The sequence below is a fragment of the Pundamilia nyererei genome, unplaced genomic scaffold (assembly GCF_000239375.1).
Source record: "Pundamilia nyererei isolate P.nyererei 1_Seehausen unplaced genomic scaffold, PunNye1.0 scaffold00211, whole genome shotgun sequence".
In the NCBI taxonomy this organism is placed as follows: Eukaryota; Metazoa; Chordata; class Actinopteri; order Cichliformes; family Cichlidae; genus Pundamilia; species Pundamilia nyererei.
In genome coordinates this window covers 916,617-944,506 of record NW_005187612.1, presented here as the reverse complement: position 1 = coordinate 944,506, position 27,890 = coordinate 916,617, and the positions used below count along the sequence as shown (strand labels likewise).

General features: G+C 44.8%; 1 protein-coding gene across 5 annotated transcripts in view; it reads left to right on the top strand.

The window, feature by feature from the left end:
• Positions 1 to 27,890, top strand: part of LOC102213149 (nuclear factor 1 B-type) — a 60,660-nt gene that overhangs the window by 11,664 nt on the left and 21,106 nt on the right. For all 5 annotated transcript variants that reach the window (XM_005748038.2, XM_005748036.2, XM_013914630.1 and 2 more), the window contains one exon: positions 26,552 to 26,608. In XM_005748038.2, the coding sequence (XP_005748095.1) occupies positions 26,552 to 26,608 (57 nt within the window). The remainder of the gene's footprint in view (positions 1 to 26,551; positions 26,609 to 27,890) is intronic.

Here is a 27,890-nt window from a genome sequence, read left to right as displayed (position 1 = left end):
AGAAGCAGCAGGGCTGTGTTTGATTAAAGTGAGCCATACACGGGGTAGACAGGAGGAGAGGAAATGTGGACTCCTCGTTGTTTGTAACGACATGAAAATCCCATATCTCAGGATCACCAAACTGCAGATGTTACACATTTTCCACAGAGGTACTTTCTCCTCTGTCACAGGCAGTTCTGCTTCTCTCTTTACATCAAGGCATTAGTAAAAAAAACAACAACTCAGTGATTAAAAAGGAGAACAGAAAAGTGCACATTTCCTTCATATTATCTGTAGATGCATGTGCATAAATATGGGAGAATTGCACCGCCATAAATGCAGCATTCACAACAACCCAGCAACTTAAATCAGAAGTGAAAATAAGCTCTTCCTATTTTAAACCATACTACAAATTGTAATCACAAAATGTAGCTATTAATTATAACTTTTTCAAAATGAAATGAGGGGAATTTTGATGTTGTAGTAGTGATGAAATTGTTTGCCCAAAGTGCTAATACTTGTGTTAGGAGTGGGCTGGTCCAGTGCCGTGTGTGCTCCCGTGATTAAAGCCAGCAGGAGCACTAACAGGATAGTTAATGAAGTCCATTATTTTTCTTGAAGAAGAAGAGGCTTCGTTACCATGGTCTCCACTAAAAGTCTGTGTGACGATCCGGATCCCAACAGCTTGAGTTCTTCTCGAATTGTCCCGCTCTCTATGCTGGCACAAAGCTCCAGCTGGTTGTTTAGCTCACAGGGACTTTCAGAGAAGTGTCCCTAAATTTGACATGCAAATCCAAAAATGTACACATGGAGACCTGTGTTCTCACTTATGCACGTAGAAACTGCAACAAATCCGTCTTGTGGTTACTCACCTGCACAAAAGACTGCGTTTAGTTTTGGTGAGCAGCAACTCCTCGCCACTCCGGCAGCTGTCAGGCATAAAAAAGAAAAAGCTGAAAGTGGGATTCCTTTTTAAAAGCTTGTTCCAGATTTACCAAGTCAAGATTGTAATTAGGCCTCCAACATGTGCACATACCTCCAACCCACAATTACACTGCACATTCCTGCTCGCCCCCTAAAAAAAAAAAGCCTCTCCTCCAGCATCCGTCTCCTAAACCTAATGCTGTATTCTACATTAGTAGGGAAATTTGGCTAACAGGAGGTCATCAGGCTCTTGTTATCTGTGTTGTATCCCACTCTTGCTCGTTGAACAAAACCCAGACGCTGACTAATTTGAGCTCTGCCCAACAGGGCCGTGATGTAATCGCAGATCTTCCCTCATAATTTTCACCGAATTGTTTGCAACCCGTGGTCTGGGATCTGTGCTGGTTTAGCATAGTCCTTTTGAGCAGTTATGATAATGACTCTAGTTGACCTACAGATGGCTAAATGAGTAATGCTCAAGCTCATCATCTCTTATGGGATCCCCGCCGAGTCTGCTCGGTGTTTCCCAGGAACATCTTCATCTGCTTATGCGGGCCCTGTTCTGCAAACTGTTAGACGCTCGCCTGACATTTTTTACTCCCTTTTTTTCTGCAAAACTTCTGGCTGTAACTTGCGTTGCCATGTGTGTCTTGTTAAGGGCAGTTATGACAAATGGCAGCAGCTGTACAAACTAATCTCTCTGTAGCTTTCACACATGGCGCCCAATTAACAATGGACCACTGTGGGGCCCTAATCCACGGTGCAGCCATCCTCTGGTCCCGCTTGCTGAGCCAACTGCCCCAGGAGACTCTTCTCCTCTCCGCTCCTGCTAGCCAGCCTCTTAACTCCATTCAGATGGGAGCCGAGGAACAACGCCTTCGGTTGGAGACACGGCAGCCATCTTGTTTGTTTCCATGTTGGGAATCCAGGTTCCTAACGGTAAAGAGTCTGGGTTTTTAATGTCACATTGGAGTGCTTTGGGATCGGGTTGCAGCCCCAGAGAGAAGACGTGTACGTTACATTTGAATGTTTGGACTCGTGCACATGCAAACGCGTGTGCTTTCTGCTTGTGGGCCTGTGTGGTATGGAATAAAATACATGCAAGCAGATGAAGTTGATAGATTTAGCAAAATGTCTCAAGAACAGGTGGGTGGGAAGAGTTTTTTTGTTGTTTTTTTTTTAAATATGTGTGTGTATGTGCAATCCAGATTCCCTGTCAGTGGGCATATTTCCAGTAGTTGCATGATGAAATACTGTTTCTCCGGGCCTCAGATTGTTGAACGCACTGTGTAATAGACTTAAAGTTCTGGTGGAGAGTGTATTACTCGGTGTGCTCACTGCTTGTGCAAATTTATGGGATAAACTGTGTGAAGGCAAGGGAATGGTAGCCCACAGTCCTTAATGGTTCTTTTTAACTTTGGAATTATACCAACAATCACATACATAAACCATATTCATTCAGTTTCCCAGGAAAAGTTTTATTATGACTTTCTTTTCATCCAAGGGCATGTCAGCAAAGCTTCATATGGCTTTGCTAAAGTATCCCTTTTTCAGTTTTACATTACAATTAATAATTCCAGTCCTGAAATACAGTAAGACAACAACCCTTGGATACGAACCAGCATGAAATTTTTTTTCCACATTTTCTCCGCTCTTATCCAAAACAAAGCCACAAACGGGAGTTTGAGACTCAAAAGGAGGGTGTTGAAGGGTCGGCGGCCATCAGGAAAACGATGCAGGCCCCTGCCAAATCTATGACATGAATGAAACAAATGGATGAAGGAAAATGAAAATGGTTGGGGTGTGATCTCTGGCAGGCAGAGTGAAACCAGTGCCAACTATTATGAATGGGAAACTGCTGCTGAGCTAATGAAAAAAAGAACAAAAAAAAAAAGAGATCTCTTTTTTTTTTTTCATCCGCCATCCAAGAATAATTAACCGCGGGCAGGCCTTCTGGTGAGGGTGGAGAAAGCCACAAGACACTTGACTAACATCTCACCGCAAAGGAGGACAGCGACACACAAAGAGGGGGGGAGAATAGGAGCAACAAAAGGAGGTTTATAGGGGGACAAAGTAGACTTCTCAGTTACTTTAAGCTGTGAAAAGAGAAGCTAAAGGTGGCGTTTAAAAAAAAAAAAAGAAAAAAAAAGCGGTAACTGTTTTAAAGGAAGGAATATAACATCAAGTCAAAATGCCCATAAAATCCTAGTTAGCTATTGATGCAGAATAAATGCATAAAATTATTTCAGTGAACAGACTTTTAACTTTTTAGCAGCAGGGTGTTTGGCTTCAGTACGTGTACTGTGTCAGTTAATCAAGAAAAAGTTAGTTCAGCTTAATTTAGATTCATTAATCATCATTTACGAAGCCAAAAATGTCAAACGTTTCTTATTCCCAGCTTTCAGCCTGAGTATTTTTTTTCTTAGTATATGCATCTTTAAGTTGAATTTGCTTGAATCTTAATCTACTAGTCAGGCAAAAACCATAAAAGAAAGATTTGCTTTTGGATCTGAGAAGCTTAAGACCAGGCGTTTTGACATATAATAAAAAAGAATCAGTCAAAAAAAATGAAAACAATAATTTCTTCCAGCCCTACTGTCCTGTCCTGTACTGAACTGTATGTATCTCCCACAGCCTGCTCCCATGTAGGCAGGATGACATGATGGAAAGAGCAGAATGGGGGCCAGATGTATGTTTATATATAGGACCTGACAAGGATACAGAGCACGACACCAGGCAGAGGCTTTACATATCACATGCACATTATCACGTACACCATATCCTATAGTGATAAGGTCTGTATGTACAGTATGTTTAGCAAAAAAAAAAAAGAAAACCTGGTAACGATGCACGGTGGATAGAGCTTTGTCAAACCGGACGGATTAATGCTGGAAGAAGGTGCAGAGGCTAATTACAGGAGTTAGTGTGTGTAATCAAAGAAGAAGCACTTTAAAGTCTCAGTTTTAGTTCTTTAGTTGTATTTTTTGTGTGTGTTTTGCTTCCCTCGCCGAGAAGCCCTAAAGTGACGGCTTTTATTTTAATCCTTCAGACGCCGCCCTGTAGCCAAGAACAGCAATAGTTTTGTTTTACCTTCAACCTTTGTCGAGTTCGGCGTCTTGTATGCCGCAAACATCGCCCGAAGGCTGACAAAGCATTCACTGTTTTTAGGCAAATGCTCAAAACAAAACGCGGTTTCCCCATTATGGCGATCAAAGCGCCGTTATCGACGATCAACATATTCTCACCCAAACACAGAGAGGAGAAGAATGCCCCATTGACTGATACTGCCTGCTAGGCTAGTTGCGCTGATCTCCTGAAGAAAAGATCAGTGTCGCTGGTGGACCCCACACTCCTCCCAACTGCCTCCCCTCTCTTTGCCTTCTTGCTGCTATATATGTCTCAATACTTGGGGGTTCTTAGAAAGGGGGAGCTGAAGAAGGCTGCATGTGTGTAAGTGTATTGTCGAGGTGCTGCCTAGGGAGACTATCCCATGCTGGCGGTGTGTGTGTGTGTGTGTGTGTGTGATGGTGGTGGGGGGAGCTGAAAAGACGGAGCCGTCACCTGCCAGACTGCTGGAATGTTAATGCCACGGCTCTGATAATTGGATTTTGTACACACCGTCTGTGAGGAACGTCCAGCAACTTTCCCCCTCTTATTGTTCAACCCAGCCCCGGACCCTCAATAGAGCTTGTCTATGTTTATACAAGCACTCACGTCTCAATAAAGACTGTTTACAATGTGTGTGTGTGTGAGTGAGTGCGGTGTTGGACTTCTGAATCACAGAGCAATTGTGTGTGACGGGTGGGGGGGGAGAGACTGTAAATGAAAACAAGTCAGTGTCAGATTATCAAAATGTGGCAAACATTTAAGATATTAAGAGATTTGTTAGGGCTTAAAATCCGATTTTTCAAGATTTTCCTGGTGTTGCAGAAAGATTTTCTCGGATTAAAGCTTTTCTTTTTTCAAACCTCATAGATGAACTTGCCACTAACTATTCATCAAATCACTCTAGCACCATTCCTGATTCGCATGTCAAGTCGAAGGTAGACACACCCACTCTGAGGTCAAAGGTGGAGAGGAAGCGCTTCCTATTGGCGAAGTGTGTGTGAGGCGTACATGATCTCAGATCATTAGGGAAGTTATGGCTCTTGTTTGCATTGGGGAGGTGGGGTGGGGGGTGAGCCTGGATTCAGGCCGGGAGCTGTGACGCACTGGTTTCCCCCTTCGTGGCCTCCCGTGCTATTTCCACCCAGGCTGCAGCGGCTTGATCTGGTTAAACGTCTCGGCTGCACTGACCTGAATTCCTTGTATTCACCTCAGAAGACCCATGCCTTAGGCCAGCCAACGATCCAGCCATATTCTTTCCCCGCAGCAAGTGTGTAAACGTTCCTTCCTGTACATAGAGAAGCTATGTTTAAAAAAAAAAAAAAAAGTTATCCTATTTCCAGCTTAATTCCTCGGAGCAGAACTGCTAGGAACAATGACAGCGGTTTTTCTTTTGGCAGAGTGACTTGTTGTGATTAGATAAACAGCCTCTAATTGTATTTAATCTGTGTTAAAATAAGGCATTTGGAACAATTACTTTGGTATGTTTACCAAACAGCTGTTGTGTGGATCCTTTCTCCTTTTTTTTCTTTCCACATCTTTCTAAGATATAATGGATTTGGTTCACCTCATTGATTAGTGGGGAAAATAAGATAGGCGCTACATTAACTTACGCATGGGTTTGTTTTCAGGCTTCAACTGTTACAGAAATAAAAGCACAAAAATCTATTTAGTTTGGGTAAGATTTCATTAAATTTAAATGGCTTTTAGTTAAGGTCCTGGTTTTCCATTTTGTGTCATTTCGAGAGTGTTCCTCTTTTAGAAAAGACAGTTGGTTATCTAAAGCATAGTATTTATAAATTTACAGGGTTATTCTCACATATGTACAATTTGTGAATTAACTTGCTTAAGATATTGGCTCCAGAAAAGAAAAGAAAGAGTTGTAATAATATTCTTAAAATGTCTCACCATGTGTACAAAGACAGAAGCTTATTTCTGCAGGTAGGAGCCCTTCATTTCCCTCCACTGTTTTGCTCTTTTTCCCTTTAACCTAGCAGTAGTATACTGTTGCATAAACAATGGTCCTGGCAGCCACCTTTGGGCTGTTGTAGCCTTCCACAGGGCTGAACTCTGGCCAAGTGGATGTTGTTGCCGAAGACGGCCCAAAAGCCAAACACACAAGGCAACCGGAGGCATCCGTTCCAAGAGGCTTGCAGTCGGCAGCCAATACGAGGGGACAGTAGCATTTGACAGCTCTTGGGTTGTGTGAAGGAACTTGACTTTGAAATTTAAACAGAGTGGAATGATTTGGCCACTGCCCACAAAGTGACGCATTCCCTGCAAATGTCACAACTTAAATGAAACGTGAACCACTCTTTGGAGTGTGGGTGAAGTGCTTGTTTGTGTGTGCGCTGTGTGAATTGACATGCTGCTTGTGTTTAGTATTCATAATGAGGTGTTGCAAAATGCATGCTCTCTGCATATCTCGCTCGACTCACCCACCACCTGTATAAACAACAGTGCTATTGCGAAACGGTTCCAAGGAAAGACTCTTCCCGGGCTTGTCAGAATGAGGTCAGCGAATACTACTCTTTTTCTCTCTCGTTTTCCTCGTTCTCCCTGCCTCGCTCGACCCTGCTCTCTTAGTTGTTCTTTGTCCTTGTAGAGCACAGGAGGAATAAGGCCACTGGATCATCCTCAAGGCAGCTCTATCCACACACAGACTGTAAATGCATACTGCTGGGTGGAGATGCTCAATTATTTCCATAGTACATCTAATGACAGGACATTATTGTGCAACAAATGGGAATTTTAGTAGTTACAAAAGAAAAGTATTTAAGTAGCTAAAGGCAGAATTTACTTGGAGGACCCTTGGATCGTCTTGTAATGAGGATGGGAGGGTCACTTTATCCGAATTCTCACAGCATGACATCATCTGACCCCCCCCGATCATTTTACCCTGTCGCTGCACAAAAGCATGCTCAGGGACGTAAGAGGAGTTCACGTGTATCATATGCTTGAAGTTGAGGAAGCAGCTAATCGCACCGCCCCAACCAAACGCCGTGCTCCCAGAGGCACTGGTGGCGGACCGCGTTGTCTGGAACGCTGTAACAGGATCTCCAGAGAGGAGCACAAAATGGGTGCTTTGTGTCCAAGATTTGTCCAGACAAACTCCGATAAGGAAACCCAACAAGGGCGAGCCAAAGGAGCAGCCTCTGTGACTTGGGCAAATAACCTTTAATCTAGGTCATGCAGCCAGATAGCGTCCACGGCAGCGATAGCCTAACTGCCAGCGGTGATGTTAGCGCTGATGGGAGCAATAAAGTAAAGGTTAATGTGGCCCTTCCTATGATGGCTCATAAAAGTTTTGTTTTTAATGTAAATACAATTTCTCATGTGCCATTAGGCTAAATGGGAAGCTGACCTAATTATTAATGAGTTCTCCATTTGGTCAAAGTTGGGGTCGATTCCTCATGTGGTCGTGCATAAAGTGTCTTTGGGAACGATGCAGCTGGTGGCATTTTTAAGAACCTCCTACACATTATTTTCAGAAAGGGCCAAACTTTAAACAAGTACTGTTTGGTTAGTTCTGCACGTTGTGGCATTGGACTGATTGCAGCGGTGGCCCCGCTGAGACCAATTCTCTTGGCAGTCATAACAAGACCCATACACGTCTCCCCCCATAACTGCGGCCAGCCCCTGGGGCTGTGTCAGTCTCCTTCTGCCCACATCTCCGTGCACGTCCCAAAACGATCTACAGGGGAGGAGGTGGGGGGCGCAGAACTGGTTCTGCTACACGGACCATATGTGTCGGCAGACCACAAAACGCTGAAGCCATTACTTGGCCCACTCTTGAAATTGAAAGCAGGAGCCAGTAACAGCAGCAGCAACAGCAGCAGCAAGAGCTAGTTTTGGCTGAGTGTATGGGGGCAGTGTTGGGAAAGCCCAGTCAGATGGTAGTGCTCATGCTGACTTGTTGACGGCAGCAGGCTGCAGACGGCTAATGTCTTGTTGTCATAGTGCCAGCTCCTCCCTCTCATGACTTCTCAGTGATGACGCTTGTCTGCTTCTCTCTGTTTCAAATTTGCTAATGCGTCTACATGTGTGTATGGTTATTGAATCCCTGAAACGGGCTAATAGAGATCTGCTAACAGTGCCTTTTGGATGCTGTAACAGTTCAATAGCAGACTTTTATAGGGGAAAAAAATAAATATAACAGAATATACGCGCAAGTGGGGTTGCCATGTTTAGCAGGACTGGTTCCAGTATTTTCCCGCAGTCATTCCAGCTAGAAATGGAAGCTTACCGAGTACAAGATTGCATTACACGCGCTGAAAAAGAGTATTTAAGCAACTCTGCAAGCAGCTCTTATATTAATGATGAAAAATCGCACAACAGCTGCCAAGTAATTCTGCTCTTGCGCTTGGCATTTAAAAAAAGAAAAGAAAGAACAATATCTTTTCAGCATTAGTTAGCGGTCCCCCCTTTTTCTTAAATGTTCATGCTGCTGTGTACCGCATGTATCTAATGCATTAGTTCAGGGTATTGTTTTACTACCGCATACATTATGCATTGTAATTGTTGGTAATTTATGTACAAGACAGGATGATTTGTGGGAAATTTGCTTTTTTGAAATTTCTCATGTGAAAGACGCTGCGCTTGAGGCAGCTGGTTGATTTTATTAGTGATTTATTGCTCGCAGTTGGGTTTGTGCTTGAACATTAACAGGCTTTTTATTCACTGCGCTGTCTTTGCATCTGCATGCATGTTTGTCCTCCATTCTTGACTTAATTCCCATCAGCTGAGTTATGGTTCACTTACTCAACTGGGCCTCGTCCGGTGCCACTTGGTTTTAGGTATCATCTCGAGGCACCATGTTGGGGACGTAACACTGACGGACAAAATAACAGCCTTCTCCTCCCCCACTGATGCCTTTTTAGAGGTGGCACCCAGTTCTGTTGTGTGTGGCGTTTTGTAATGCATTTATTTATTTCTTTATTTGCTCAAACGGCGGGTGTTCGCAGGATAAGGGCTCACGCAGAAGACTTATCTTCAAGCGCGCGTCTGTCATCTGCCGCTGCAGACAGAGTGTTCTTTCATTCGCTCGAGTGAATGAGGGTTCACAGAGATTTAAGGGCCAGCATTGTTTGTGCTCTGCGATGCTTAATCACTTTTGATTGGACACCATATTAAAACTTGGGCTCTAGAAGGGAGAGAGGCTCTTCGTCTAGGACAAGTACCCGTGCTCCACAAGGGAAAAAAAAAAACAGGAGGAGCGCCGCCGCCTCGCTGGGTGGATGACGAGGACAAAGACACGCTGACAGAGTAAAGCCAAGAGATGGATGAGATGAAGATAGATGAGAGCGAAGGTCTTAAGCAAAGTGAAAGTTAAAACTAAGTTAACAGTGCTACTTGCATAAGGCTTGCTGATTTTGTTCATCGAAAAATGCACGTGTTCAGCATTTGCAGCAGTTTTCAGCAATGAGTGTTTTGCAACAGTAGCATTAGAGGTTCTGCAGCTTTGCTTCCAGCGCCTTATCTTTGCTTGAGCTCAGCGAGTAAAGATGTCGACTTATTCCTAAAGTGCTTCACTTTCCCACACAGCCCCTGCACTCCATTTCACTGCAGCACTGATTACACGTAGTGTTTACATATTCCATAGAGCACTGTGACAGAGATAAACCTCTCCTGATGCTTATCCCCTGGCCACAATGTGGAAACCACTAAGATATAATGTAAACCAAAAGTCGCAGCTGCCCTTTCATGTCTCAAGTGCCAGTTCTGCGTGCTGAGCTAGACTTTTGAGAGCTTGGCTTTAAGTGGCATTGGTTAAATTGAAGTTAAAACCATCATACTTTTTTTTTCTCCTTCTTTTTCTTCTTCTCCCTGGAAAGCTGCTTTCATAAGTGCATTTTCAGTCTTTTCACGTGGTATCGCTCAGAAATACAAGTATGGAGGTGTTTCAACTTAAAAGGTATTGCATTAAACATTTTAAACGTTTAGCCAGCTCCTTTTGCTTTATAATCAGATGTGGAAAGTTTGAGCCGCTCGTTCTGGTAAAGAACAGTGTTTGACATGCATCGTTTAGAGATTTGGGAGTGAATATTTGTGGCTAGGGATATGCATTTGATATGAAATGTGATTAATGATGCACACATCAGCGCAAGAGGGGAGTGTTCGCCATAAAGTAGGTTGTGGGATTATACAGAGGGCTGCACTCAGAGGACGTCTTGCCATTAATTGGCCTGTCTCTCCTGTGGCTCCAAGTATTGCTGTCGCTCTCCTCAGCAGACTGCAGTTTGTACACGTTATCACTCTTGAGGTCCTTCGCAGTAAATGTGTCACAGGGAAATTGTGCTGGCCTAAAAATACCCTCGCATCGTCTTGCATATGGAATTCTGAGTGTCTCAGGGCTCTCAGGACCCGGCGCCGTATTAGTCCGTATAGTCAGCGATGAAACCGCTGCTGGAATCATCAGCTCATTAAAGGATCTTTCCATCTTCTTGAATTCAAGAAGCTTTGCATTCAAAGATTCCATTTAAACATTCATTCATAGTTGACATAAACGTGCCTCATATCCTTTACAGTTGGACTCCTGCGTGTAGGGCTCGCCTCACCAGCCTCTCACAGTCAGACACCAAGGGTAGACTTTAGAGAAGATGCTATGCCACAGTTGCCTGTGCTAACTAAGAGAAATGATGTCGTAGTCTTCTTTAATGATAGTGTTCTGTCAAGTCAAGCCGGTTTGTTATGTACCTCAGATCTTCTTTACGTGAACACCTCCATAGTCAAATAACTCTACAGTGAGTCTTAAACGGTCGTCACTTGAACTTAAATGTGTAAAGGTGAATTTTCTCTTCACAGCTTTGACAGACTTGTGTACTCTTTGCTTTGCACTGACTCTAAGTTGTCCTCATAAATCTAATACTAATCCACCAAGTGCGAGCTCATCCCTCTTAATTTGTTTGCCCGCTTTACATCCATGGAGATGTTCTCCAGTGACATCTAAGCCATCACGTTGACAACCCCTAGTGGCGTCTAATACTCTGACTGATTCTCTTCTATAGCTGCTTTGATGCTCCCTTTTATTTTGTTGGATGGGGCTATTTTTCCCCTCCTCCTCTTGTTTACGAAAGAGGCCCTGATAAGGCCTTCAGTGCACAAAGCTGAACTTGCAGTCTGCTGCTTGGCCACTTGGGCAAAGCTGAGGCCTACTTTAATCAAGACATTAGAATGACCCACTTCATCTTATGCTAATTTGTTTTTTTTTTTGGTTTTTGTGGGGGAAATTAGCTCAGATTGACTCTGAAGAAATGTTTTTGGTCTGTTTAATAAGCTTATATCAAAGTAATAAATGTGCATTGAAGCAGGCTATGTAGACTTAATTCCTCTGTGTCTTTCTGCCGTTATATACCAGGAACCCTGTTTCTCTAACTCTGTCACTGCATTGAGTATTTTTGCTTCGCTATTTGTGTGAAAGCAGGCGTAAGCTGGTGTAAAGCATAGAAGTGACCCTTTTACCAGGTGCTAATGGACTGCTAGTTATTGAGGAAAGGCAAAGTGACCGATTCATTAATACCAGTGTTTACTACCTGTTGCCCTTTGACCTCTGTCAGTCATGGTGAACTCAAATACAAGTTGTTGTTGTTCCAGCTTAAGCACCGTGTTTGTCTTTATTGACATGTTGAGTCAAATCTCCAAATGTTTGTCATCACATATCTGTATCAAAAGGAAAACTGGCACGTTATTATAACATCTCAAATAATCTGAATGACTGACCTTAAACTTTTCTGTGAAAGTGTCAGAAAAGTTTCTTTTTTTAGGCTGGACAAGCATGTTAAATTGGAGCCATGCCATGCGGATAATAGATTGGATTTTGAGTGACATCACCAGCTTCTTAAAGAAAATAAACAGATCTCTTCCCTTTATAACCGGAAAGGTTGTGGGCACAAGATCCAAAAAGCTAAATCATAAGCCCAGAATAAGGCTGTAAAATACACAAGCAATGGCAATGATATGCTACATAAGCTAACTAATGCTGATCTCAGAATCAAAACAGTCTGCTGGTCTCCTGTGCTCTCTGTTGCACTGTGTTTGTTTTGGAGCTGAGCAGAACAGCAGAGAGCAGAGGAGAACAGCAGAGACATGGGCTAGGTAAATGAAATATTAAATGCTAATAAATGAATTGTTTGATAAATATAACGTAATATGTTTGTTTTTCTTTTGCTTTCTGGGGGATCAGGTTTTTGGGTCATTTTTCTTTCACTTTCACTCTTGTCTTTTTATAAACATTGGGATTGGCAACTTTGGAAAAGAAAAAAAAATGAGGCACTGACATGAGTGCGTGGCCAAACCTGCTACCAAAACACTGAATGGAGAGGCTCAGATGACAACACAAAGAAAGTGACTACATTCTCTCCTAAGCATGCCATTACTCCTCTAAATCTCTGCAAAGGAAAGAGTTGTTACGTCTATATTAATGTTTGACTTGTAGGACCTTTGTGATCTTTTTCTCTTCCGATATGTTATGTAACATTATTATGTGATATCACGTCAGACTATAACCTTAGTTGAGGATGAGTGTTAATGAGTCAGTGCCTTTCACACAGTAAAAGTTAATATTTACCGAGAAAGTTGTATTTGTTCCACTTCTATCAAACTTGGATTAAAGTGTGCAAGCCTTGTGAATGTATTCCTTGAAACTTTTTCGTGGCCGAACTGTCCATGTAAGGCAGCTTTTGTAGTCTCCCTTCTTTCCAGCAATCATCCTCAGATGTATTTACTCAGGCTTGTTGTCTTTATGATTTCCTCTGGTGAAATGTTCGTAAATAGCGGTGGATAAAACGAGCGGTGATTTAGTGACCTCGTCACAATGCGCCCCGCTCCAACGGCCGCTTCCTACCTTTGTGTGGTCGAGGGCTCAGGGGTGCGGCAGCGGATACATGGCCCGAATCCCGGCAGGCTCCGAGGAGGGAAGGAAACCTGGTGTCAAAGGCGATCGCATGCCGCTTCTGTTATCCGAGCAACAGACACTAGCGGTTTGACTCTGCCGCAGATTGAATGCCCGGCTGGGATACTGTTGAATGGATGTATGATACGTTTGGCGACGCGTTTTTAGATATAACAAGTTTTTTGCATTAATTGGAAACTTAAAATACGGCATTTCTCCAAAATGAAAGCAGCAATAGCAACAAGAGAGCAGAGTCCAGTGAAAAGCTTGTTGCATGTGGCCTGCTACTGCATGATTTCTTTCTCCTGCTCCGCTCAGTACAGGCCTCTCCTGTAACCTTGAGAGAAGCCTGCGCAGGCCCCAAGTTCAACGAGTGCATGAGGCATATTTTCGCTGAGCGTGCTTGGACCGCCCCACTAAACCCCTCGACCGCCCCCACCCCCCACCCGCCCCTCCCTCCTCACCATACATACAGCTTTTTTTCCCTCTCCTCCTCCTAAAGAGGACTCCCTGTAGGCCTTGCCTTTCACGGCGGCTGCAAAGGAAATATATTATGTGTAAAAAGAATTCCATATGGTGTCATATGATCTGTGTAATTCTCCCTGAAATGATAAGAAAAAAAAAGTCACCTTGCACTCACAATTGTGTCCCTTGTGAAAAGTTCTGTAGCTTCTATACTGCCCTGAAACATTCAGTCAACTTTTTTCAACCAGTCAAATCAAGTTTTTTAACATTTAATATATATTATACAACAATGAATGGTGACAAACAAGAGGAACTGCTAACAGTGATGTATTATTCAATAACAAAATACCTGCTGGAAAGCAGCAGCTTAACCTGCTCAGCAGGGAGTTACTTGGGACCTGCTCAGTTTGATTTGATAACAAAAGCAAAACAGAAAAAAAAAAGCTATGCTTCCTTCTTCCTTGATAAACACCTGCAAATCAGTTGCAGCCAGTTTTCTGGAGGTGTGGCTGAAATCAGCTGTTATAGTTTACAGTGAGGCTGGCTGTGTTGGCTGAAGGGGGAGAGTCTGTGGCAGTCCTACGGGTAGGCTGTTCCAGGTAAGCCTTGCCAAGTTCAAGTGGCTTGGACCAAGCCCCACACCACAAATGGGAAGTGTTTCTGCAGGGCTGCCAACCTTGCTCGAGCTGCGACTGCAACAAGTCTGTTGTGCCGTCAGTGTCAGCAAAGAGATAGTGTTTTCTACATGCACATGCACATTCAAGCAGGCCCTCAGGAGGAAAAAAAAAACTTTGGCAAGGTCGAGTGTATATATGTAGATGCTTGCCAGGAGGAGGATTACAGAGTCTGCTCCAATGGTGGCCCTTTGATATTCCTTCCAGTTCCCATGATGCAACTGTGGCTAGTGTCAGGAGATAATTTTTTTATGACCTTTAAAGAGATTCCACAGCAAATTAGGTGCAATTACAGTTTGGAATAACTAAAATTCTTAAATAACTGTAGGCATAATATGGCATTAGTTTCTGTTTGTAATTTTTACCTTTTTAATTAGAATAAAATGATGAATTTGCAAGTTGATGATTCACCATATGCATTCGGTCTGACTAATTGTTAAAAAAAAAGGACGGATGAAAGGCAAAATGAGGACACCGAGGAGTTTGTAGGACCCCAGATAGTGAAAACACCTTGAGGAAAACTTTCTGTGAATATAAAAACCACTTCATCAGCAATTATGAGGTAAAATGGGAAATGCTTGTGAGTGTGTGCACACTTTAGCCTGTTTTGTGTGTGAGTGCAGTTGTGTGCAGTTGTGATGGAATGATAGAGTTAAGTCAAATGCAAACACGATCACGTTTCCAAAACTTGCTGCTCTTAAAAAAACATAAAGAAAACAGCCACGCTTGCCTTCCTAAGCTGAGCTATAGGGCACTAAAGACGATACCTCTTCTCCGCACCAGCTTGCAGAATTTACCCCAACCCTGATTGCCCTCTCACCCACCCCTGATCTCAGTTAGTGAACTTTTGGCATCTCAGATAAAGTGGGAAAAAAACAAAACATGCTTGCACAAGTGGAAAGCAAGGGTTGCAGGAGCTGGCTGCAAGGCGAGTGTAAAGGCCCCTGTGGAGTGGCCCTGAGGGGACAAATGCTAGCAGGCTGAGGAAGTGGAGGAAGGAGTGCTGGGAGGCTTGTACAGGGTGGTGGGAGGCGGGTGGGTTACAAAGAAAAGCGGCAAAAGGGGAATTCCTGTTCCTGAACTGAAAAGTGATGGAAAATGTGACTGCTAGATCTTGCTCATGCCGCTCCATGTCAAAACAGCCGAGTGCTGCCGTCATCTGTGCAAATATTTCAAGAGATTATGGTTCGGGAGCCTCGTGGGAAAGGCTGAAGCAAAGAGGAAGGCCAGACTTAACTGAAAGCCTTTCCTTCTTAACTCTATCACAGCAAGAATATAATCACAAAACCACAATATATATGATACCTGCAAACAAACCTGCCAGGTGAGGCCCGATGACATTGTTCTGTGTATGATCCTAACAATTTGGCAGCAGCCCATTTTAAAAACAAAGGCCCTTTACATTTCTCTTCTACATAGCAAGACCGGGAGAAGCCTCACAATGCCTGGGGACACGGCAGGCTTGCGTGCTGGCTACACACAATTGTTTCAGACAGTACGCTCAGCATAACCACAGTTTACTATGTAAATATGATTTGTAATGTTTGAGTGCTCACTGTGATGATAATCTATTCCCGAAACCCTACAACGCTGCTGATGTAACATTCTCTAATCATGTGACCAAACACTGTGGCCACCTCTGTGGATGTCATGCCTCGCTGTAGCATTGTTTATGACTTTCAAAAACAGAATCTGAGATTAATTTAGCGCCTCTCCTCTTCCCACTGTAAGCTGGCGCTGCACAGCCAAACCACATGTTGTTATTGCTGCAGTGGCAGAGGGGGCTGCCTCAGCAGGCCTCAGTCACAGAGAACAGATTTGCTGTTTTGGTTTTTTTACTTGACTAAATGTGTAAGAGAGTTCTATCTTGCTTACTCATTTGAGTCTGTCTGGCTGTGAATATCTTGCTTAGCGTGCACTTAAGAGCGATTTATAACTTGTGGTGCAGCAAAGGGAGTAAACGGTTAAACCCGAAAGATCAGATTTGCATTTTGATCTCCTGTAAGACCCAGATGTTTAATCACGATTATGTGGCGCTTTGTTGTGGTAGCGGATAGGCTGTTGAAAGCACCGAGCCGCTGAATGTTTGTGTTTAAACCCTGCATCGGGGACCTGCAACCACAAAAGATGTTTTGCACCTTGACTGCTGTTAGTCGGATATCTCCAGACAGTCGGAGGGTCCACGAGGAGGTGAGGAGCTCCACTAACTCTGGATCACTGCCAAAGCGTTGACCTTGTGGCGGGCAAGGAGCTGTCACTCCCTTTTGAGTTACGTGAGAATCTGTTTTATGACGCTGTTTAATTTAAACCACTGCTCTGCATCTGACCGTGGCTCACCGAGTAAGAATTTAAGCGGTGCAGCGTTTCCACAAGAATCGCTTTTCTTTGCAAGAGTAGTGGTTTTGTGAAATCACTCCTATAATTTCCCTCACTCCCCCTAATAGCTTCATTCAATGGTCTTGTGCCAGTGGAGACACCGAAACCCCATTCCCCCAACTCACCCTCTTGCCCCCCGAGCCTTGATCCCCACGGCTGCTTTGATTCGGACCAGCTCTGATGGGGCTGAGGGGTGGGGGCTCTGAAAGCACCGTCCTCCAGCCTCATTAAAAGGAAAGGAGGGGTTTTACTGACCATGCAGCATGCAGCCGGTTTTTAAACCACCAACAAACTCCTCAGTTCCCCTGCTGCAACTGAGCATTCTTTGGAGTGTTGAGAGAATGAGAGACATCTTTCTGTCATTGTTGCACTATTTAGAGTGAGACATTCAAGAAAGGTGTAAGCATTATTAAGCCTCGGGTTCTCATAGAGAGCTTAGCCCATGTGGTGTTTAAGTGAAATCTAAGTATCTAAAAGTTGGATGAAGAGGACAAATGCAAACCATGATTCAGAGTTTGATTGGTGCCAAAGGCACCGAGCCCTCTACCCATGATCCATGTCTGAGTAATAGATCAGGAGACATGATGATGCAGCAGCACAGTAGCTGGGATTGTAAAGAAGAAAGCCCCATTTGCACCTGCCGCTTCATTCCCTACTGGAGTTGTAATGGCAAATATAAACTGGCTCGACATCTGTTGGCAATGTCAGTAGTCTGTTTTTATGCTTGTAATGACACATTAAACTCTGTGGTTGTCCCCCCCCACCTCCTTCTCCACCCTGTGTCCCGTTCCAAGGGAGCAGTGCCAGCAAAATCGTCTGAATGAGTGCACGCTTTGTTTTCCTTGTCTGTTTTGGGCCAAGATCTGGTCTTAGATGTGGTGGCATTCTATGATCGGATAATTCCTTCCACGTCCCCACTTTAAGGTGTGTGTGGGCATGTGTGTTTGTGTGTGTTTTACTGCCGCTTGCTTGGCAGACCTCAGGGAGTGCAAACAGTGGCAATGGGTGGCCAGCTGGAGGAGAGCCATTTTGCCCTGTTAGGGAGCACCCAGTCACCCTGACGCGGCCCTCGCCAGTGGGAAGTCCTCTTGGCTGAGGCCTGATGTCGTCGTAAGCGCTGACAATCACCGACACGTCACTGGCAGAGGCAGAAACGGGCACAGAGAGTTGCCCAGGCCTGAGTTAAAATTTGTAACCCAAAGGAAAAATTCTTTCACATGAATCACTTTTGAATTCAAAGTGCTCGTACAGATTGGCACATTGATTTTCATTTGAATTACCAGTCAAATAAAGCAGTATTTTGCATGTGTGTTTGCTTCAGGGATAAGGCCTTCAGGGTTTGGTGGTTGGTGCAAGATAAAGATGTAGGTAGCATTGCTTTTCCTAACTGTACTGCCTTATCAGTGCAGACCAGAGCAACATCAATTACATTAATAAAACAACATGTTGTGCATGGATCCGTCTAACTGAGCCAGCTACAAGTTAGAAATCTGGCAGCGTTTTTCCAAAGTTTTCTTTTATACGTTTTTGAAAATAAACCGTAAAAGTGTGATACTTCTTAACTCTGTGTGTGTGTGTGTGTGTGTGTGTGTGTGTGTGTGTGTGTGTGTGTGTGTGTGTGTGTCGAAGTTGAATGGAAGTAAAGCGGAGTTAAACCTCGTTAGTAGCACAACCAAGCTGTCCCTGAACTATGATCTGTTGGCCAACTTGTCTCTCTTGGGAGAGTGGGGAAATTCCCAGACCCCTAAACACCCCCGCCATCTCTCATTCCCTCTGTCCCTCCTCCCTCCGGACCAGTCGAGACGTGCAGGTTTGAACCCTCTATGTGTTTCTGGCCTCCAATGCCCATTGCCACTCAAGCAGCAGGGGTCCGGTGCATTTGTCTCATAATTATCCGACTGGATAGGGGGGTTCTAAAGATGAAAGAGACGAATCACAGAGCTCCTCTGTCAAAGGTCTGTCTGCCTGGCTGGGGGGTTTTGGATCTATCTCCCTTGTCCTCTCTCTCTTTCGTGGCATCCAACGCCCGCCCCACCGCCACCTCTACTCCATCACACACACAGAGTCTTGCTTTTCCTCAAGAGCTGCCTGCACAGAGCATATTCACCAACAGTGAACGCTCGTGCACAGCCCCCCCTTCTACTAGCCACCCCGCTGATTCATTCACAACTACAAAACTGCAGAAATACCCCCCACCCTCACATCCTGAAAGACTTCAGACTTTCTCCTCTTTTTTTTCCTCACCCCCTCACAAGCTCCACCCACCAACCATCAGCTAGCCGCCTACCTCACCCATTTGCCCCCCCTTACTCCTCCTCCTCTCCCTCATCCGCTTCCCCTTTTTCTCCTCTGCACCCTCCCTGCAACCACTTTCTCCTTCTTCTCCTCTTAACTACTGGCTAGGAGTTAATGGACTGTTTTGGCTAGTCTCCAGACGGTGAGTGTCACCTCATTAGCCTATAGCGGCTCGCTCCCAGACTGCTCCTTGTGTGTGTATGTGTGTAGGAGGAGGACTACAACGACGGAATGTCATTGGTCTGCCCCCCCCCCCCCCCCCCAAACGTCCCACCACACACCCCTCTTACCCTCTTCCTCTCCCCTTCCCACCACTACAATGAATGAGAAAACACGCATGCATAATTAAATCTATAGTCTCGTCCTCACTCCACCCTCCTTCCCCTCCTTCCTCCACAGACGTGCATTTAAGGAAAAAAAAAAAAAAAGCTCCTGCTTGGAAGTTTGCCACCGTGGAAAAATAGCACTGTCTTCGAACCAGAGAGATGTGGCCAACCTTGCACCCTTGTATGGGCCCATTCTTCTTCTTTCTTTTTTTTTTACCCCCGGCTCGCCGAATGGCAGGGTGGCAACAGCGGGCGAATGTAAATGCCACCCGGTCCTGCCAGTCAATTACACCGCAACAAAGCTAATTGTTTGTTTGGTGCATAGCAAAAAAGATGCAGCGTTGGCCATTGATTGGCCCTTTGTCTCACGCACAGATGCAGCGCTCTCTTTTTCTCACAGTCTGGACCTGATGGTCGTTTAAGTTGTGGATGATGACGAGACCACACTTTTGGAAAATCAGTTAATCCACGTTTAAACAATTTTTGGTCCAAGATCTGATGATTGCTTTCATTATCAGTGAATCTGTTAATTATTTTCCGACTAGCAGATTATTTAGTTTACATAATCAGATATTAGTCCGAAACACTGATTAGAATCTGCGGGAGCTCAAACTTAAGCCTTCACATTGTTTGTTTTGACTTATCAACAGTCACCCGTTCAAAATGTTCAATTTACAAAGATTTGAGGGGCGAGAAAAGTTGCATATCTTCACATTTTAGAAGCTGATACCAAAAAAAAGAAAAAATTGTTGCTTGAGAAATGATTTTTAAAAAAAAGGTTGATTGATTTAAGTGGTTTCAGCACAAACGGCTTTCATAAATACATTTGCGCATACTTCTAAGACAGTGTCAGGGTTGTCGGAGGTGAAAAGTTTTGGCTGCAAACGATCTTTTTTAAAGCGTCAGGAACAGAGAAAGAGCAGATTTTCGTGAAAAGAAAAGAAAAAGGAATGTCGTGTAAAAAGTGAAAGGAAAGTCCAATTTGTGAGGAAAGGGTGAACTGGAAGAGAGCGAAAGGAGCTGGAAACATTAAGTGGGGCACAGTGTGCTGACTGGAGACCAGCCTGCTCATTTTTCATTGGACAGATGAGCCACTGTGCCGCGTCGCTGTGTAGCGTAGTTCGTCTGCAGCCCGGTTTGCCGATTGCATCGTTCGCACAGCACACATCGGCTTCCCGCAGGATGTGGCATGCGTGCCCCTATTTGTACACACGTGTATGTCATAGCGTGCGGATGACTGTAAATGCATGCGATTTGTGCGTCCGCACAGAGGTGGGTAAACTTTATTTCGCAGCTCAAAAGGTGGGGAAGTTGAATTTTAGATGGATTAACCCTCATCTGCATCCTTAGTTGTATAGCCGCGTATCCTTTTGAGCTTGCCAGGTTCTTCCTTCTCCTCTCCTGGGCCGGTGTGGCTAATGATCCGTCAGGCCATTCAGTCCCTTGTTCAAGGCCCACTCGCCACTGAATACACTCCCTCCCCGTCCACACTGTTTGGTGACCTCAATGAGGAGCCTGTTGTCCTCCCGGCTCAGTTAAAATGCTCTCCTCTTTTCACTGCCGTGAGAGTTTACCGAGGAGAAGGCACAGAGACTCGGCCAAGAGAAAGAGGGCCTGCTCTTCACCGGCATTAGTATGCAACGATTAGAAACAAACACACAAACTGATGATCCGCGCACGCATGGGCATACACACTGAGGCGGCAGCGGCCGTGAGCGTGCACTCCATTGAGAGACGGGCACAGAGAGATACAAATGAGCTGGGTCACACACAAAATCAGCCGTGCGCACACACACACTGTATGGCTTCTCATTGTTCTTGTCTGGGCTGGGATCCCACTTGATTCCATAAGTCTCAAAACCCTGACAGACCTACTGTGTGCGTGTGTGTGTGTGTGTCTCCTGGTCTATTGAACAAGTCTGGGGTGTCTGTCTTAGAGAAAAGAAGGCAACATGTCATTGTTCTCACAGACGTTTCAACTTTGCCCCTCTCACTTTCTCTGAGCTTTTTTTTTTTCACTCGTTTGACTGAGTATATCTGTGTGTGTGTGTCTGTGTGTGTGCGTGTCTGCGTGTAACTCATCCTACTGTACCTGCATTCCCCGTCAGTGGCAGTCATTTGATAGGGTAGCTATCCGGATTACCAGGTGCTCCTTTAAGCCAATAAGAAATACTTGGCTTGTTCCAATTATGAGATAATCATTACAGTGTCACACAGTGTATGGCCGCCACTGCTGCAACACAGTCAGTCAGAGGAATACAATGGTATCTATATCAGTCTGTGCAGAGGTATCACTGATAATAAAACCAACCATGTGGTATAGAAGAGGCCGTAAGAGCCATTTTCTTTAGACTTTACCACATCCTGCTACGTGCAAAGTGTTGAAGTTCAGTCCTACCAAATATATGTAAAGGAAGCTTTCCCCCCTCCTCGTCAAAGCTCACCCTCCTTATGAGACAACGCCGCCCCAAGATGGCGTTCAATTTGGCACAGCGTTTGTCTTCCCTTCACCCTCGGCATCAATATCACTCTCCTTTCGGCCAGGTCAGGTGCCAGCCCTATGCAGAATGCCATGCATGAGTCCTAATGAGGAAGGGGGGGGGGTGAGATGCCAGAATTTGGTGTGTGTGTGTGTGTGTAAAGGGAGGGGTCGTCGGTGGGAGGCATCGCCAGTTGGCAGGCTGGCACACAAAGGCTGGCACGATAAGATCCTCCCTCTTCTGCGGGCAGATTTTCTCGCCCATATCTTTTGTTTGGCTTGTTTGGGTTGCGGCTCATCCTGATAAAGGCCACTTTGTTTAGACAACAAAGCGTGAGGGAGGGAGAGAAGGGAAAGATAGAGAGACAAAGAGAGAGAATGAGAGAGAAGGGTTGGGTGGGTTGGAGTGGGGGGTGATGGGGGGCATTAGAAAAGGCGGCAACGGGAGTGTGGGGGGCACCGGCACAGATGGAAACATTAAAAGAAAAAGAGAGAAAAGTGTTAAAAGAAGGCGACGCGAGAAGGAAAAAAAAAAGAGAGCGCGCACCTCGTACTGGATAAGACATTATCGTTGCAGATACACGCTGAACAGTAGATATGCACACAGAGGCGGGTATGAAAAGATACAATAGAGGAGGGATACTGTTGCAGGCACAGGGACAGCGATAGACAGATAGCGAGGAGAAGAAAAAGATTTGGAGAAGGGAGCAGGTTCTGCTGGAAGCCAGCCCGAGTAGTGTGAGGTCATCGACAAAAGCTGTGAATGATAGAAACCAGGAGCAGAGGAGGACACGGGACACACACACACACACATATTACATACCAGCACATGTACAGTCATTTATGCACGCCGTCACGACTTGTGTGACCCCTGTGCTGCACATACACGGACACACAAGCACTTGATACGTATTTGGACTGTGCATTTCCAAGGAAGGACAAAGTGGAGGCTCCCGCACCGGAAGAGGAAAGAAAAGCAGGAGGACACTGAGCAGAAAGTCTGCTCGGCCACATCAAATATTTACTCAGGAGCAGCTGTATTGTCGAAACATTACGCATCGGAGGCGCTCCGTAATTAGGTCGATATTTTCTGCCCCTCTCCCTCTTTCTGTTTCCCTACTTCTCTGGGAGTCCACCCCTCTGCACCTCTCCTCCGCACACTCCCCTCCCCTCGCCTCCCCAGGCTGCTGAAATGCGTCTTGGCTCGGGACCCATGCCTCTGGCAGCCAGAGTGCTATACATGTGCACAGAACCCCGCTCGGCATAAAATGGCTGCCAGACAGGCTTCTCCTCCTGAAATGTCGACAGCGGTATGCATCTGCAGGGCGTGCGTGTTGCGCGTGCGCACTGTTTTTTTGTGGAGGATATCTGTACGCGTCTGCAAGTGTTTGCGGACTAGAAACGTGCACCGCAGTAATCCAAAAAAAAAAAAAAGAAAGAAAGAGAGAAAGAAAGAAAGAAAAGGGGGGGAAAAAGCAACTTTCCCAAACTATGTGGCTAATTTAACCCACACTGTGTGCGTATGTGCATGTGTGTTCTGCAATTTAGTGGGAACAGAATGGGTATCATGCCAAAAATGAAGAGGGTGGGTTAGGGAGAGTGTATGTGTGTGTTTTAGTGATTCTGAAATCCAGGCGAGCAACACACTTGGGCGTGGAGAAACCTCACAAGCACTGCGAAACTTTCTTGCCGAGCCAGATTTCTGTTGCCATTACCCCTAATTGCCCTAATCGTTACAGTGGTATGATAAGTATCCCACCGGACAAGAAGGTGTAAGAACTCATGGACACATCCAAAATACCCACAAGCCTTTTCTCCTGCTTTTTTCTTCCCCCTCTTTCTTTTTTTTTTTTGCTGAGTAACAACAGATAATCTGATTCATACGTGGTACTGTGTTTTTTTCTGCTTCCTTCATGAACCGGTTTGTTTATTTAAACAAGTGGCAGGGACGGAGGGTGCCAAGAAATGTTGTTTTTGGAAAAGGGCCGCGTGTGTATATGTGTGCGCGCGCGTGTGTTTATGTGAGAGGCCGCGTGTGTGCGGTGTCTGGCCTCGCGATCGAGCCCTGCCAAACTCCCAGGGCAAAGCCGAGCCTCCTCGACCGCAACTGTTTATTTACAGGTTACACTACTGTTTATTTGAAGACTATCGGATTGGCTGGGCTTCTGCAAAGGACACCTTGTAGATACAGATACCAGGCCTCAGGCTCGTGCTTCACCACATGTTTACTTTGTGCAATCTTTTTTTTCAGAATAGCCTCTTTTATATGAAATTTCATTTGATATTTTGGAGTTCAGCACGGTTATCTTGTTTGCACAATTTCAAACGAGCGCTTTGTTCTGAAGCCTGTTGCATCACAAGCTAAGACTGTTCAATCCTACCTATTTAGTCATCTAAATAGATTTGATAGAAAGTTGATTTAGTGAGGTCGCACTAAACAAATAAAAAATGCATGCAGAAAACACCACGGGGCATGAAAAGCCCAGAACGAGAACGAGAGATAAAACGAGCACATCCGCAGACTCCCAAATGTGCAAGCGTCTTATTAAATATTTTAATCAAACTGAAAAAATAGAGGGAGCGTGAAGCTGCCCTTCTTGGGTCAAAGATAAAATGTAATGCAATAGGGGAGGTGTTTCCAGCTCTGGTGCAGACCTGGCAGATGTGCCATATGCTTGTATCCCACCTTGAGTCATCCAGGTGGTCTCTCCTGGTGCTACAGTGGGGCCTCATGCTGGAAGATGCTGCCTGGGATCTCTAATTGCCACGACCATCTGCTCTTTTTGTCATGGTTGCCTGTTCAGCCCTCGAAGAAGTAGAAAAAAAATAAAGGAAAAAGGAAAACAAACAAAAAACCGCACAACTCTGATCCGATCTAACCGAACTGTAGCAGCTCTCCCACCTCCCCGCTCCCTTTTCCCCTCCCCGCGCTGCCTTTTCAGCATTTACCTCCTCCCTACTCTCTTGTGCTCTTTTCTCGCCCCCTGCCTGTTTCTCTCCCTCTCAGCACTTCTCGGGGAGCCAGCGTAGAGTTGGCAGTCGTAACTAGACTGATGGATGACTCGGAAAGTGGCAATTGGGATGGAGTGGGGGGGTGGTGGTGGTTGGATCGGGGAGACAAGGCCACTGAGTGTCGTGCGATAACTTTATGGACATGTGCTAACTTCACGTAAAAGTTTGTGCGAGTGTGTGTTTGTAGGAGGAACTCTCTGTGTGTTGGTGGAAGGCAAAGAAAGCTATTTGGCTGATGTCTGAAATTGATTTGAACACGTTCAATGTGCAAGTTGCGATGTCACGCAGATTTTAGTATTGACCAAATCTACTCTAATAATTTAAATAGCTGACTACTCATTTAAATAATTTAGTGAGGAGCGGTATCATTTGTTTTCTGGCTTCCCAGCTTGTCAAGTTTAGTTTTTTTCTGTTTTATTTCAACTTTAAATGAAGTCTTTTTTTACTGCTGATCAGCCCAACAAACAAAAAGATCCATAGTTCGATCCTGAGAGGAGACAATATCCCTTTTTTTGAAGAAAGAAAAAATAAAATAATGTGGAGCTGCCCGCTGTGGCGACCCTTTGTGAATAAGGGAGCAACCGAAATTAGCTTTTTAGGAGAAAGCTCAAACAGCTGAACAGTTCGATGATGAAAGTACAAGTCGCGCTCAAGTTTTCACATGTTTTGGAAGTGTAGCAGATCTGTACCGTTGGCCTTTAACTTGTATGTTACGCATACATTTTTTAAAAGTTAAACATTAAAAGCGGGATTTTTTTCCCCCTTTGCTTAATGTATGGTCCTGTTCCCTCCCTGCTTTGTCATTGTTGAGCTTCGGCCAAGAACATTCTGTTTTTGCAGTCCTGTTTAATAGTCAAATTTAGGAGTGGGGGAACGAGAGAGAGAGAAAGAGAGAGAGAGAGCGGGAGAACCACATAGGGAGAGAACAAGAAAAGAATAAATCTTTCAACGTATTTTTTTTTCCCCTTCTCTTCCACCAGCCTCTCTTTTCCTTCTCTCCGTTGCCTCTGTAACGCAGCTCATGAGAGCTGCGGCAGGAAAAGGGGTGTTGTTCCAAGGCGAGGGTATCTGAGTTCACCGTCTCTGGCTTCTTGGGTCTCATGTTAAATGTGTAGATGGTAATCTCTCTGCTGCTTCTTAGTGCACCCCGTCTGTCCCGGGGCATGTATGGGCTTGGACTGGTTTGAACTATTATTGGGGTCCCATTAGGAGCCCCCTGCCAGGCATTGCTTGGTCTTAATATACTTTAGCGTGCGGTTATAATATCCTGTTTATACCGATGTTGACTGTTATGCTGCACGACTTATAAGGAAACAAAAAAAGGTGCCTTTGATCAATCACTGGGCGATGACGAACTCATGAGGAATGATACGTTACCCTCCCAGTTAGGCTGGCAGGTAAAACACATCAGTCCGCGTGGCCTCATACCACAGCCCTGCGCACCATAACCGGTGGAAAGAATTCCACTCATGTTTCCTTGTGTTTCCCCACCCCTCCTGTCCTCTCTCTACGTTTTTTGTTCTGTGCTTGTACCTTGCGCAGCAGGACCAAACACATTTTGTATGCCCCTCACCCCTTCCTCCCAACACACCCCCAGCCTCTTTGAAAAATTACCCAGAGGTCTGCGGGTAAAAACATTTAGGTTTATAGGTTAGTCCGTGTCAGACGCAGAGCTTTTGCTTCAGTTTACTCTCTCATTAATGATAATCCTGTTCAAACAAAAACGACTTGTTCATTGTGCAGTGGGTGCACTTTCCTGGAGAAACAGATAAGGAAAAAAAGAGGAAAAAAAAACCTTCACGCGCTCGCGCAGCAAATGACTTCTTGCTCCCACAAAGGTGTTACATGTTACAATAAGAAAAAACAAAAATAAAGTCGGTTTGCATAGTTACGTAATTTTTCAAGTTGCACGATTTGACCTTTGCTGGAAATAATCAGCGCTGACAAGAAAATATTTCACTTTCAGCGAGACGTTGCTGCCTTCTTTTTGAGCTAATCCCCGGCCCTTCTTTCTGTGTGTTTGCAGACTCTCAGCAGTCAGGAAGTCCAAGTAACAATGAGCCAGGCAAGAACCCTCTTCCAGGTATGTACACTGCCAGTCATCCTCCCTCCTGTCATCAGTCCATTGTTTTCTGTGCAGCTTTCCAACTGTACAGCAGCTTATCTACACTGTAACCTACTGAGTTTAAACAGTGTGCTAACCTCTGTGACTGGAAGGGAAAATACCTAAGTATACAAGCTATGTTTAAGCAGACCCGAGGTATATACCAGATGGTCCTCTGTGTGAATACTCCAAAGAAATCGTCAGCACAAACCAGATTTAGCTAAACAGACAGTTGGTAAATGTTTAAAAAAAGTAAAATTCAAGTTAGTATCACTTTTGAAAATTCCCTGGCTAAAGCCTAAGTTGTAAACTTTATGTAGGCTAAGGAAAGAATAACATTTGAGTTCATCACCCTAGCTTCTGTGTTTTCAAAAAAATCCAAAAAGATCTGGAGTGAAAATGTTACAGCATATTGCGCCTTTGGCTGGTAGTTGAGTGCGTCAAGGTGAGCCAGCAGAGCTGAGCTGTAGAGAATATTCTTTGACAGTGCCGTTGTTCCCCTGGACTGACCTGCACTGTGTCGTCACAGTGCTGGAATGAAAATAGTTTGAGAAGTATAATTAGTTTTCTACCTCAAGAGCAGGTTCTGCTGATACCGGTGCCAAGAAAAACATGCTAGCGAGCCAATGACTCAGGCCTGGGAGGCCTTCGGCAGTGGCACAGTTCCTCGCAAAAGCCATTGGCTCACTTGAGGCATTAAGCTTAGTAGGTGCCAATCGAGATGCCCATCTATCTTTCTGGCACAGCCCGAGTGCCTTTGGCTTTAAATCAAAGCAGAGCCAGCTTCATTTGGGTGTCAGTAACTTGTCTGAGTATTTTACATGACTGACAGCATCTGATTAGCGCTGATGAGTTCTGGGCAGGGCATACACACTATAGTGTAAACCGGGGAAGAAAAAACACACACACACACATTAGGGGTACTTTATTTAGTCTGAAAATGGTTTTCTAAAAAACAGAAGAAGAAAAAAAATCTGGCTGTGCTTAAATAACCGTGTTCTACCTCATTCAGAGCAGCTTCGTTTAAAAAAGAAAACTCGAGCAGTCTAAGGTTCTGCAAATGATCGTTTTTATGATTATGCTTTTCTGCAGCTATTTCATGCTGTTATATCGTAACAGTGTCAATATTTACAGTGGTGAAGTTCTACCATTGTATTGATCAAACGGGCAGGACCTGCTGTTCAGCACGGACTCGTCTTCAGTTCTCACAGCAGCGGCAGCCTGCGTGTCCTCCGCCTCTCTCTCACACACACACACACAC